This window comes from Dioscorea cayenensis, chromosome 10, assembly GCF_009730915.1.
Source record: "Dioscorea cayenensis subsp. rotundata cultivar TDr96_F1 chromosome 10, TDr96_F1_v2_PseudoChromosome.rev07_lg8_w22 25.fasta, whole genome shotgun sequence".
In the NCBI taxonomy this organism is placed as follows: domain Eukaryota; kingdom Viridiplantae; phylum Streptophyta; class Magnoliopsida; order Dioscoreales; family Dioscoreaceae; genus Dioscorea; species Dioscorea cayenensis.
The window spans coordinates 18,422,321-18,437,123 of NC_052480.1; the positions used below are offsets into that span (position 1 = coordinate 18,422,321).

Below are 14,803 nucleotides of genomic sequence, written 5' to 3' on the forward strand. Positions count from 1 at the left end.
CCTATTCTTGTGGTTCTATTATTTTCAAAGTTTCATTTTTGCTAAATTCTTGGTACTCCTTGCTTATATTATCTATGATAGAATAATAAAATAATAACTTATTTTACACGCTGGACTGAAAAAGATTATTGGAGTTGTGATTGAAGATGCAAGGCTGTCAGTAGGATCACCAAAGTAGTGGTGATGGAGTCAAGGGATGGGTGGAGGACATGATCTCTCTGCAAAGTTGTATGGTGGTCAAGCTTGAAGATGATATGCGAGTATGGCTCAGGGCTTGGGGAGAATGGAAGCTGAAAAGTACTGTACAAGGGAACTCTAATTAAGCTAAGTTATAGTTATTTTGATTATGTTAACTGATATATTTTAGTTAACATTTTGGTTTTTGTTTCTGACCAATGAATGCATCTTAACTATATTATATCATAACCAATAGGGTTTAAGTTAAGGATGCTGGCCAATCATGTTGCAGCTTATGTTTCCTTGTCTCTATACTTTATGATATATAATATTGTATGAGGGCAGGTCACTCATTGGTTGAGCAATTACTTTTGAATGGTCTTCTTCTTCTTTGCATTGACCAGAGTGAACTCAAAGAGACATATTCACAAACACTTGTGAATTCTTTTGGTTCTTCATCATTTCTTTCCGTTTCTTTTTTCAGGTGGCTCCTCCATCGTCATCAAACTGGTATCAGAGCGTATGGCAACCAACAGTGCAGCCGTTATGTCAAGTGCTCCGGTGACCCTCTCACAGCTGTCCGTTACCGTGTTCACAGGACCAAAGTATGGCTGGTGGAGTCTTCGGATGAAGACGGTCTTCAGATCTCTAGAACTGTGGGATCTGGTGCAGAATGGAGTGGCGGAGTCGAAGGATGAAGCCGTGGAGAGAGAGAACAAGAAACGGGATGCCAAGACTTTGAGCATCATTTAACAAGCTGTAGACGGCCCGAATTTGGACAGTATAGCTGAAGGAAAATCCGCACATGATGCCTGGGAAACCCTGAGAAAACAGTGCCAGGGAACTTCCAAGGTGATGGCGGTGAGGATTCAGGTTCTTCGGCAAGACATCAAAACACTTCAGATGAGATATGATGAAGAAGTTCAGGAATATATTTCTCGAGTGGTCACCATTACAAATCAGATAAAGGCTTTCGGTCACAAGCTCAAAGAACCGGAGGTTGTGTCTAAGGTTCTTCGGAGCTTAGCTCCAAAGTTTGATTGGGTGGCTATGGCAATTGAGGAGTCCAAGGAGATCTCGAAACTCAATCTCGATGACCTCTGCGGTACACTTCAAGCACATGAGGTGAGAGTGAACCGCTCGGCTATGAAGACTGGAGAGAAAGTTTTTCTCTCTAGAAGTGAACCCATGAGCACCAACCTAAATAAAGGTAACTCCTCTAGTAGCTCCTGGGGTGAAGGCAGAGGTCGTGGGAGGACCTACACTCGCGGGCGAGGAAGGAGCCCTCGAGGATGAGGAAGAGGAGGTGAGAGCGGTCGAGAAAGAGGGGGTGAGAACAAAAGCCATATCCAGTGCTTTCATTGCAAAAAATATGGCCATATAAAAGCTGAATGCAAAATAAGGGAGAAGCAACCAGAATCAGGAGCAAATCTCATGGCAGAAGAAAGTGAAGCTGGGAATCTATTTATGGGGTGCAGTTTCACCGAAACTCATCAAACTTATCAAAATTCAGTGTGGTTAATCGATTCGGGGTGTTCGAATCATATGACTGGAGACAAATCTCTTTTTAGCAGCTTGGATGAATCACTGAAAATTAGTGTGAGACTCGGAGAAAATAAAGAGATGAAAGTCCAAGGTGTTGGGACTGTGTCCATGAACACACAATCTGGAGAACAGAAGAGAGTACATGATGTTCAGTACGTACCAAGACTTGCACACAATCTTCTCAGTGTGGGTCAATTGCTCTCCAGGGGATACTCGATTGTGTTTGAGAATGATGAGTGCATCATCACTAACAATTCATTGAAGAATCAAAGAATAGTAATTGCAAGGTCTAGCAATAATATGTTTCCACTAAAGATGGGCAACGTTGAGAGCTTGAATGTAGCTGTGAAGAATCAATCTCCTGAAGAACTGTGGCACCTGAGATTTGGTCACTTGAACTACAGAAGCTTGTCATTGCTAACCCGTAAACGAATGGTGAAAGGAATGCCCATACTGAAGGAAGAAGCTCAGTGTAAAGGATGCTTGATGGCCAAGCAGGCAAAGAGTCCATTTCCCAGTGGATTCTCTCGGAGGACGAGCGCTTGTCTTTAGCTCGTGCACATAGACCTGTGTGGGCCAATGAATGTAGAATCACTCGGGGGAAACAGGTATTTTTACTTGATTATAGATGATTACAGCAGGTGGTGTTGGGTGTACTTCATCAAAAATAAATCCGAGGCTTTGGGGAAGTTTCAACACTTCCATGCATTGGTGGAGAGACAAACAGGCATGAAGCTCAAGATGGTGAGAAGTGATCGTGGAGGAGAATTCTGCTCACTCGAATTTCAGAATTTTTGTGACAACCTGGGGATTAAGAGAGCGTACACAGCTCCTTATTCACCCTAGCAAAACGGCGTGGTGGAACGCAAGAACAGGACTGTAGTGGATATGGCTAGAGGCTTGCTTAGGAGTGGCGAATTACCTGTGAAGTTTTGGGGAGAAACTGTGGCAACGGCAATGAATCAAGTTAATAGATTTCCTACTCAAGCACTCCAGAACAAGACCTCCCATGATGTTTGGCATGGTATCAAGCCCACTGTAAGCTATCTCATAGTCTTTGGGTGTGTCTCATTTGCTCTAATTCCATCACATAAGCATCAGAAACTTGATGATAAATCAGAGATGTGTGTGCTCATCGGGTACTGTTCAGAATCAAAGGCTTACAAGTTATATAATCCACTCACATGCAAGACCATTGTGAGCAGAGATGTGGTGTTCCATGAAGGGTCTCGATGGAATTAGGAGGCCAAACATCAGAAGAAAGCATCCACAGGTGATACAAGCTGATGACTCTCCACCAAAGAAGACAAGATTGCTAACGGATATATACAACACATATACCTTTGCTTTGTGTGCTACTGTTCCAACAGAATTCTGAGAGGCAGTTAGACACAAGGTGTGGCAGGAGGCTATGGATGCTGAGATAGCCTCAATCACGAAGAATGATACCTGGGAACTATGTCAATTACCATCAGGAAAGCATGCTGTGGGACTGAAGTGGATATACAAAGTGAAACTCAATGCACAAGGGAAGACTGTGAAGCAGAAGGCCCGATTAGTGGCCAAGGGATACTCGCAGCAGCATGGAGTAGACTATGAGGAGGTGTTCTCTCCTGTCGCTCGACTAGAAACAGTGAGACCCATCTTGGCATTGGCAGCACATGCAGGCTGGCCAGTTTATCACTTTGATGTTAAATCAGCCTTCCTAAATGGAGATATAGAAGAGGAGGTTTTTGTAGTATAGCCTGAAGGGTATACAATCAAAGAGAGTGAAGACCTTGTCTATCATTTGAAGAAGGCTCTCTATGGCCTGAAACAAGCCCCTCGGGCATGGTACAACAAGATTGACAGACATTTTCAAGAACAAGGTTTTGTGAGGAGTGAGTGTGAACTTACACTCTATAAGAAAGTGTTGGACAATGGAGAGAGTCTCCTATTGAGTATATATGTAGATGATATTTTGTACACAAGTTCATCCAGTACTCTCATTGAGAAATTCAAGTCAGAGATGACAAAGATGTTTGAAATGTCAGACTTAGGCAAATTGAATTTCTTTCTTGGTTTTGAAGTACATCAAGAAGCTGATGGCATTTTTATTACATAGAGAAATTACATTGAGAGTATTTTACAGCAACTCAACATGAGAAATTGCAAACCAGTGGCAACACCAATGGGAATCAATGACAAGTTAATTGAAAATTCAGAAGAAAGCCGTGTTGATTAGAGAATGTATAGGAGTCTGGTTGGAAAACTCCTGTACCTCACACACTCTCGACTAGACATTTGCTTCTCAGTGAGCTATCTATCGAGATTTCTGAACTCTCCTAGTAATGTACATTTCACAATAGCAAAAAGAGTAGTTAGGTATATAGCTGGAACAAGAAACTATGGTCTGTGGTATTCACAAGGTGATGGTGGGAAGCTAGAAGCCTATTCAGACAGCAACTGGGGAGGTTCTATATCAGATTGCAAGAGCTCATCTGGTGTTCTTCTTGGTCTAGGATCCAGTGTTGTTTCATGGAACTCGAAGAAGCAGGAAATTGTGGCTCTCTCCACAATAGAGGCCGAGTACATTGCTGCGACTTCAGCAACCTGTCAGATTGTCTGGTTCAGGAGAGTTCTGCAGGAGTGTGGGGTGCAAATCAAGGGAGCAACTCCTCTGTAGTGTGCCAATCAATCAGCTATTGCAGTAGCTAGGAACCCAGTTCATCACGGAAGAACTAAACATATTGATGTTCGTTACCACTTCATTTGAAGTTTAGTTACAGATAATGTTATATCGTTGTATCATTGCTCCTCTGACCATCAACTAGCAGACATTTTCACTAAACCTCTACCACCAGAAAGGCATTCGATCATGAGGGGGATGATTGGAATGTGCACTCTTCACTCAAGGGGGAGTGTTGGAGTTGTGATTGAAGATGCAAGGTTGTCACTAGGATCACCAAAGTAGTGGTGATGGAGTCAAGGGATGGGTGGAGGACATGATCTCTCTGCAAAGTTGTATGGTGGTCAAGCTTGAAGATGATATGCGAGTATGGCTCAGGGCATGGGGAGAATGGAAGCTGAAAAGTACCGTACAAGGGAACTCTAATTAAGTTAAGTTGTAGTTATTTTGACTATGTTGACTGATATATTTTAGTTAACATTTTGGTGTTTGTTTCTGACCAATGAATGCATCTTAACTAGATTATATCATAACCAGTAGGGTTTAAGTTAAGGATGCTGGCCAATCATGTTGCAGCTTATGTTTCCTCGTCTCTATACTTTATGATATATAATATTGTATGACGGCAGGTCACTCATTGGTTGAGCAATTACTTTTGAATGGTCTTCTTCTTCTTCTTTGCATTGACCAGAGTGAACTCAGAGAGACATATTCACAAACACCTGTGAATTCCTTTGGTTCTTCATCATTTTCTTCCGTTTCTTTTTTCAGGTGGCTCCTCCATCGTCATCAAAGATAAGAACAAATAATAAGAAACAGTGTTTTAACAATCAATCCATGAGAAAAAGAAACATTAGCATTTTAATTTCCTCAAATAATGATGCATGGTCTGTTTATGGACAAGCACATAACCAACAATTTTATCTGATAAACAGAGGAGGAAACAAATGAGAGAGCTAAAAGGGCTGATGTGTCTGCACATAGGTGGACTGAATATTCAAAGAAAGGTGTGGATAGACCCCTACATTCAAACTTCCAGAGGCATAACTTCCAAAGTGCTAATCTTGTACTTGTTGTCAATATTATAACATTAAACACATTCTATTTCTTCATGATCATGCCCATGCCCTACAACCAAGTGCGAATCTTGTACTAAGTTTTTTATTTTGATTTTTTTTTCTAGAAATTTATATGAATTGAAGCAATGATGTTGAACTTCCAGCACAAATAAATAATTGCAGCACAATTACAAAAGTTGAACTTTCAGTTAATCAATTACAAACATGTATTATATATCTTCTCAAAAAGTTTTTTTTTTTTTTTTGGCTTAAGATACTATACTTAAATGTTCAATTTTTAGAGATGCATTATTTAATCTTAGAGTAGGTTAATTCTCATTTATGCTTTGATTCAGAGTCTTCACCTCAAGAATTAGTTGGCTTAAGAGTTGGAATGAGAATATAATTTGTGAGAGCAACACTTATATTGATGCTTAGATGACAAATAAATAAGTGCCACACTTGGCTGGCCTGTAAATGTCATAATTATATATTATTTTATTAAATGTAATAGTTATATATTATTATGCTATTAAATGTGAAAGTGGTACACTTGATTCTTAGTGTGGTCAGTGGTTATATTGATGTTTTTATTATAATTATGTAATGTCATGAATTTTCTTTTAGCTAATGGTTATGTGCTATGTTTTTACCTAGTGGTTTTGTGTTATTATTGAGTGAGTTATTATTTAATAGTTTTTTCCTAGCTGATGATAATTTATGTACTTGATTGTGTTTATTTGTAGGGAATGGGGCGAAAGTGTGTTGCATCATTTATGCATTTTGATTTTAGGCAAAATGTTGCTTCTACAACTCCATTATCTTCCCATCAATCAATTGAGAAAGTACATTTAAATCCATGGCGAACTATGAGCTTGGGGTACCATTCTTAAGCTGCTAATGTGCGTACAGATTCTTGAGGCTCCTTGCACTTCACATGCTGCTATCAAGACTGGAGAGTTTGCGTCCCATGTTCCTCACTCTTTAGAGGATGTTGAACAACCACAGTCTTTAGCCCAACAGATGATAACTGTGTCAATGAAATTGCAACAAAATGAATGTGATATTTTTTATTATTACATTAGATACTTTTATAACTTTTATTGTTATATTAGATGTTTAGACTATTATATTTTGTATTGGATTGTCCTATTAGATGTTTGGACTATTATATTTTCTATTGGATTGTTATTTTGGATACTTATAGATCAGAATGTTTATTTTGCATAATATTATAAAGTTATTGTTGAGGATTATAAATTAGGCTTTAAAATAGGTTTGTAAAAAATGTTTCAAAAACTATTGCAAATAATCAAAAACCATCTCGCAGTTTTGCTTACAAATAATTAATTTGTGACATAATTTGTGATAACAAAAATGTATTGCAAAATGTCTTACAAAGTTGCAACATAATTTGCGATGACACAATTTACGACAATCGAAATGTGTCGCAAGATTTGTTGCGAAAAGTCTCACATATTTGCAACACAATTTACAACACATAAAAGTTTTGCAAAAATCAAAATGTGTCGCAAAGAATGTTGCAAAAAGTCTTACACAGTTGCAACACAATTTGGGACACACAAAATATGACGCAAAAAATGTCGCATATCATTGCAAATTAAATTGCAAATATTTTCTCAGAAGACCGATGAATTGCGATGAGATTTGCAATATTTTTTGTGTTGTAAATTTTGCGACACATTTTCTAAAAATATCACTAAAATGTGCGACATCTAAAACGTGACACATTTTATTGTGTCACAGATTATGTTGCAGATTGCATTCTGCGACACATTTTGGATTTTTTTGTGTCGCAAAAATGTGTCACAAGTTACATTTTTTTGTTATAGTGGATGGAATAGCTCTTTGTTGCTTTTGTTTATGCTTTTTTGATTTGTTGTGGGCTACGCCATACATCCAGATTTAGTCCTCACTTTACCCTTTTTTTTTTTGTTCTAATTTCTCTTGGAGTTTCAAGTGCTAATTAAGACATGCATAATAGTTGTCGTGGGGTTTGTTAAAAGCATCACAATCAAAGAAGGCAATTAGAGCTGTCAATTTGGGCTTAGCTTGTCGGGTTGGCTAGCCCCGCAAATTAAAACAAGTGGGTTGGGCTGGCCTTTTGTAGGCCCGTTTGGAAGTGGGCCAAAATGGGCCAGCCCGTGTGGGCCCCAAGTTGGAAGTGGTAGGCCGCGAGTTGAGGCGGGCCAGCCCGCGGCCCGCCCCTTATTTGTAAGGTTTATATAACATATGAATATATATATATATATATATTGGGACTTAAATGCAAAATTTTAATAAATAAACACGATAAAAAAACATAAATCTAAGAAACACTAAAAAATAACTAGAAACATGTCATGTTAAGTGAAAACTTAATATGAGAGATTTCCATGTATACATGATCAATTTTGTGATTATAATTCCTTGCTACGATAGTGGTATATTTAAAGACAAAATACAAGTCATTGTTTTATTTGGAAATGATTAGACATGTTTTTCTTTTGGATTTGTTCGAAACATGGCTTAGAACTAACTTTGTGGGTCACTACACGGATTGATCAGAGGCCAATGCCAAGGTAGGGCTTTTGATAATGAACATATAAAAACTCTTGGTGGGACCTTGTGTAAAGGCGCTCATTCAATGTTGCTTTGGCCAACTTCAATAATATGTTTTTGTACCTTAAAAATGTATTTTCATAAATCTTGTTGGATTATATTGGAATATTTTTTATATGGACCACATGTCAGAATTTGAGATATACATTATGACGATCTTTGAATTACCTGATTTTGGACGCTTTTATGTTGCATAGAAAATGAGAAATCTACCCTTTCATATTTAAGTTATTATTATTACTATCCCTATTACCTGGATATTGAGCATCGATTTTAATATTCTTCTATGCCTTTATTACTCTAATGTGTTATGCATTGTCCCTCACTAAGTAACGTCGTTACTCACCGACTCCCCTTTTTTCCCAGGTCTAGCATAGCATAGTGGTGGTGCGTTAAAAGCTGTACAGGACAATGTGCATCTCTGGTAATCGTTCGTATGGGACTTACTATTTTCTTGAGCATATTTAGTAGATCCACTAGACTATTATAGAATTCTACTTGTTATTTATTATTTATTCTTTTAATATTTGTATTTGAGAGATGTCTGAGATATTATTGTATAATTTCTTGTATACTCCTTTCATTGTATTTATTTGACTGAATATTTCTTCAATCATTTGTCTAATCTTTTATTTTCTTTGATGATAGTGAACAGATATGAGCAAGTTCCCTCCTTAATGTCTTGCGGTAGCTCGAGGTTAGGGTGTTGCGTGGGTTGTCGTGACGGTTGTCGCGTGCTTGGCCCGTGGGTCGGATCGTGACAATGGGCATGAGAAGAGGGAGAGTAACGGTGAGGTTGTAAAGAGAGAAGTTGGCTAACAAAGCTCAGAATGCGTAAGACAGGCTACACACACACCAGGATGGTTACAGGACTATGTAGTCTGCACAACAACAGTAGTTAGGACACTGCTACCTACTCACATGGGAATGAAGTTATGACAACGTCCAAAGCGAATGTTTTGAATAAAACTGATTTGAGACAATTATATCCTCCAAGATCCCTCCTTTTGCATGATGACTCCTCATGTACACCCTATTCACGCACTAATTATGTCACATATGACAAATTTTCTCATACACATAGAAACTTTTTTGCAAGTATCATAACTAGCGTTGAACCTATGACTTATGCAGAAGATGTACATGATCCTTTGTGGCATGAGATGATCTCCAAGAAGTTTAAGGCTTTGGAAAAGAAAGGAACTTGTGAAATAGCGGACTTATCGGCAGGAAAGAAAACCATTGATTGCAAGTGAGCCTACAAAATCAAGAATCATGTGGATGGCTAGGGTGGCAACGGGTCGAGTCGGGTGCGGGTATTACCATACCCGTACCCGTACCCGATACCCCACTAGTATACCTGAACCCGATGGGTTTTAAAAACCCAAACCCACACCCGCACCCGACGGGTAATCGGGTACCCGGGGGTATACCCGCCCCTGCCCCAATATTAAAAAAATTAATAAAAAATATATTATTTTTATAAAAAAAATAACTTAAAAGTAATTATAATTTTTTATAAAATAAAATATAATAAAATTATTATAAAATTACAAGACCAAACAAAGAGGAAAAATAAAAAATTCTAAATTGTTAAGTTGTAGAACATATTAGTATATATATGTGTGTATATATTATATAAATATTTTAGTAATTTTAATTTCGGATCGGGTACGGGTTCGGGTACGGGTCGGGTATTAGAATTCCCATACCCGCACCCGCACTCGCACCCGTTTCATACAAGTCGGGTTTTACCCAAACCCGACCCGAAACCCGGTCAAATCGGGTTTTACCCGTCAAACTCAGATCGGGTTGGGTCGGGTATGAGTGTTATTGCCATCTCTAGGATGGCACTATATATAGAACGCTACAAGGCACGACTAGTTGTGAAAGGGGTCATGCAGGTGGAAAGGATCAATTTTCACGACTTAATTGTAGACTTTTAGTGTTTCTACAAGAGTTAAGACTTTTAGTGCCAAATTTTTTTATCTCCATGTTATTTTTCCATAAATATTAGGTTTTTGTGACAATAAAAAAATTAACCAACACTATTGTTTAGATTAATTGTGATAACTTATGTTTTTATCACTATTACAATAATAATTATGACAATATAGTATATGTCACAATTAAATTGTCACTATTAATATATTTATAGAGTCAAAATTTCTTGTGTCTTATATTCGTCACTAAAACATATAAGATTTGGTGTCAAAAATTTCTTCATGAGAATGATGTGTAATTGTGACAAGATATATTATCATCATTATAATTTTTTATTTCTTGTGACGAAAGTGTTTTCCATCACTCTTCGCTAGAAAATGAAACATGTTGAAATTGACTGTTATCTTAACATTTTCACCAAAGCTTTGTGAAGGCAAAACTATTCCATTCTCTTCTGGGCAAGTTGGGCGTCTAAAATCTTCACGCACCAACTTAAAGAGTATTAAGGAATAGAATATTTGTTCAAGCAAAATATTGTGTTTGTGTGATTTTGTGTACATTCTATTTTATGTCATATTATAATTTTTGGTAGTGTTAATACTTAATTTTGGATAACATCATATTTTTGGTGGATAAATAACAGAAATTTTATATAATATGTATTATTGTACCGAGCTTCTTTTACAACGACATATATAATTTTTTTGTCCTAATCTTTTCACCTCCCTCTAAGATGAAGAAAGTAAAAGCTATAGAGTGACGATGCAATTTAGTTGACATGTTTTCTAAGGAACTAGCGCAGCTTCAGAGTGATAGGTCATATCCAAATGGGCATATGCAATCATCATTGATGTGGCTCATTGATGTGGCTAACCCAATGTCCACATCAATAATTTTATCGAAATCTTTTGAGTAATCTTCCGGTGAATAAAAATTGATATGTAGTAACAACAAAAATACAAATTAAATTTTAGTATTCAAAAATTTACAATAGTACCATGAATTATGAAGATTTTTGTATGAATTATGAAGATTTTTGTTGCAGTGTGACAGAATTGTATAACATGCATAACATTCACATATTTCGTATCAATTCGCTATGTTTAAATTGATAAAAATAATTATAATTATATTATGTATTTTTGTGAAATAGATTAAGCATCTATGTCAAAGCAAGCTTCAAAATAGAGCATATAAAAAAACCAAGAAATAAAAAATAAAACTATACTTTACCTAGAAACTCATTATTATTGAATTTCATTATTTTTGCACTTTTTGCTTCATTTTTGATTTCAGTTTCAACTCAAACCCCTGCTAATTTATTTTTGATTCACTAATTTTACAACAAAGTAAGTTTTTATCAATCATGCTTTTTCTCCCCAGTATACATAATTTGTGTTAATAAAACATAATTGATTTTTTGTTAGTTCATCAGCCACCACTTAGAATGAATGACAAATTTGAACAATAAGCCTTATCAGCCCTTGATCAAACACCCTTTAGTCCCACAAAATTCAATTTCAGAGTGGGAAAAATGATAGATTAGTTACCTTACCTTTATGGCAAAAAAATTTCAGGCAATAGACTCCTTATCATATTTGCTTAATTGCTTTATAATTTGCAAACGTTCACACCACTAAAATAACACATTCAAAAATAAAAATAACCAAACAAAAGTTCGTAAAACATGTATTGTTCAACTGAAATTCCATCCCAAAGCTAAAATCAATACATAAATAGTGCCAAACATGCACTTAAGAGCACTCTTACTAACAAAAACAAATAAAAGGATAATATTACCCTTTGTAGCAAGTTTATTACCCTGATTTAACCGGGGGATTCTGGAAAAGTAACAGAGGGAGAGGGAGTCAAGTTGTTTAGATGGGGAATTGAGAAGTTTGAAAGAAACTTCATCCCTCCAAACCACTTCCGTCCCACCCCTCCAAATAAGGGTTTTTGGAAGAGTGGGGACTATTGAAAATATTTTTTAACTGAAAAACCCATATAAAAAACCAAATTATCCTTCATCCATTTAAACAAATGCCCATAATATCCAGTTAGAACCTAATTTCATCTCTTTCATATCATTTTTGCTTTCTTTTTTTCAATTGAAGATTATTAATAATAATAATAATATAAATTTATTTAGACAAATAATAATATAAAATTATAAAAAATTAAAAATACAAGAAAAAGAGTAGTTATATATTCGTCTAATATTAAATAATATTACTAATATTAATATTAGCAAAGTTTTTACAAACTAATCGTAAATATGTATAATGATTTTATATAAAATAGCAAATTGGTAAAATACAAGTCACCCCAAACAAAATCACTACAAAGAGTATCGACTTCCCACTCCATACATTCTAATATAGATCCATTCATTCAAATCATTCTAGGAATATGGAAGTGGTAAAACTTTCAATTCGTGAAGTTGAATCTAGACATAGCCACGGTTCAGGAACCGCCGGTTCTGGTTCTAAAAAACTTTGAACCGAAACCGAACCACCTAGGCAAGATTCTTGACGGTTCGGTTCCGGTTTGATTCAAATTCCGGTTCTGACAGTTCGGTTCAACTATTCCGATTTGACAATTCAAACGGTTCAGGTTTAATGATAGTAGGCTAGTAGCCAAGTGAATACATTATACAATATACCCAAGGTTTCAATATTTCATTTATTTTGTTATTACTTTTAATGTCCACGTGTCATGTATGTTATTTGTTTTTCTCTAAGAATTGTTTTTATTTTTTATTTTTTTCTTTTTCTTTTTGGTTTCTATTATATTGAAATAAGTTGCATGGTTTACAAATTCAAAATCATTGGAGTTTTATCTATATATTGGAATATATATATATATATATCTTTAAATCATCAAAAAAATCAGGCAAATTGATATATATATATATATATTCATTCAAGTAAAACACGAGTAGCAAAAGGCAGAAGCAACTTTAAAGCAGCAGTAAAAGAGAGATCACAATCATTTAAATATGAAAATACATACACTGAATAATCTAGAATTCAATTTTCATAAGGTCAAGAAGCCACCCAAACCAATGGGCATATCCTCAAATCACATTCTACAGGTGCATATAATGAGGAAAATTGCAAGCAAAACAAAACCAAACAACAGGCATAAGCAAATTTACAGAAATATAAAACATGTATGTTGATTTAAATCATTTGAATATCAAAATACACATACTGATCTAGAATTCAATTTTCATAAGTTCAAGAAGCCACTCAAATGAATGGTCATATCCTCAAACAACATCCTACAAATGCATATAATGAGGAAAATTGCAAGCAAAACAAAATCAAACAACACACAAGCAAATTTATAGAAATATACAAACACATATGTTGATTTAAATTTTATTGACATAAGTCCAAAAAGCCAACCAAAGGAATTGAAACATTCCAGAGACCAAATCTTGCTACATCACCCAAGAAGGTTCCAAGTAAAATACATGTAACAACAGCCACAAACAAAATTAAAAGCAGCAGTACACAGGAGAGATCAAAAGCATACCACAGCAACAAACAACAGAACATAAACTGGGGCAACAACATAAGCTAAAATTGGCAACTAACCAACGTAACATTTCTTCATCTTCAGAGAAAAGAGCACAAAAACAGGGGGAAAAAACCAACAAGCATGAATAAAAAATCCAACATTTAACTCAACAATCTTCATCTAATTGAAGACAGAGAAACATAAATCCAGTTCCAGACAATAAACATCTAAAAAGGCACAGAAAACACAGCAAAGAGGAAGAAAACAAACCCGGACCCGATCTAACGATAGGACTTCTGGAAACGAGCACGAGCACCACGCCCTCCAAACTTCTTCGTTTCGCAGCGGCGAGGATCAGCAACAAGAAGGGTACGATCATACCTGGCGAGAATATCCCTAATCTCCTTCTTCGATTGCTCATCGACGTACTTCTGGTAGAAGGCAACAAGGGCCTTGGCGATGCTCTGGCGGATGGCGTAGATCTGGGAGGTCTTGCCACCGCCGCGGACGCGGATGCGCATGTCGACGTCCATGAAGCGCTGGCGGCCGAGGAGGAGGATCGGCTCGAATGCCTTGTAGCGCAAGATCTCCGGCTTCACGAGCTCAATGGGAACACCATTAACCTTGATCAGGCCTCGACCGCGCTTGCAGTACGTGACCGCCACTGCCGTCTTTTTGCGGCCGAAGCATTGCACCGACTCAGTAGGCGCCATGGCGAGAAAGAAAGCTCGAATGCTCGGAGCGGCGAGAGAGCGTTGGGGATGCTATATATCGGCTAGGGTTTTTGGGAAAGCATAAAAAGATGAGTTTCTCAAGGGTGTAATTACTTTAAAGTCCCTGGCGTTTGTTGTTATAGCCTAAGAGCGAAGAGCTATACTATAAGGTACCGTTTGGATGATGGAGTGGGGAATGAAAAACTTTGTAGATGAATGCTGAACGAAAAACTTAGGAGAGGGAAAAGAATGAAAAACTTTGTTTGGTTGAGAGAGAATTCATCGGAATGAGAAAAGTCAGTATAAGAATTTATTAGAAATAAAAATAAAAAAAGGAAGATAGTAGTATAATTACATTTGTGCCCTTAATATAAACAAATAATACTAAATAATATAGTGAGTTTTTCTTTAATAATAAATAATTTTTATTTATAACAATATTTTTGTATTATTCATATTAATTATTATAGTTAACTAATTAAATCAATCAATTATTTTTAGTTATAAAAATATTTAATTATGTTTAAATATTTAATTAGTTTTCTCACTTT

The 14,803-nt window shown here is 36.3% G+C and overlaps 2 protein-coding genes across 2 annotated transcripts; one reads left to right on the top strand and one right to left on the bottom strand.

Moving 5' to 3' along the window:
• The first annotated feature begins 3,949 nt into the window (after positions 1-3,949).
• Positions 3,950-4,387, top strand: LOC120270335 (secreted RxLR effector protein 161-like). Its single transcript, XM_039277339.1, has one exon. The coding sequence runs from the start codon at positions 3,950-3,952 to the stop codon at positions 4,385-4,387; it is 438 nt and encodes a 145-aa protein (XP_039133273.1).
• A 9,207-nt stretch (positions 4,388-13,594) lies between these two features.
• Positions 13,595-14,329, bottom strand: LOC120270060 (40S ribosomal protein S16-like). Its single transcript, XM_039277059.1, has one exon. It carries the CDS (start codon positions 14,250-14,252, stop codon positions 13,821-13,823), a length of 432 nt encoding a protein of 143 aa, XP_039132993.1. The 5' UTR covers positions 14,253-14,329; the 3' UTR covers positions 13,595-13,820.
• Positions 14,330-14,803: the final 474 nt, after the last annotated feature.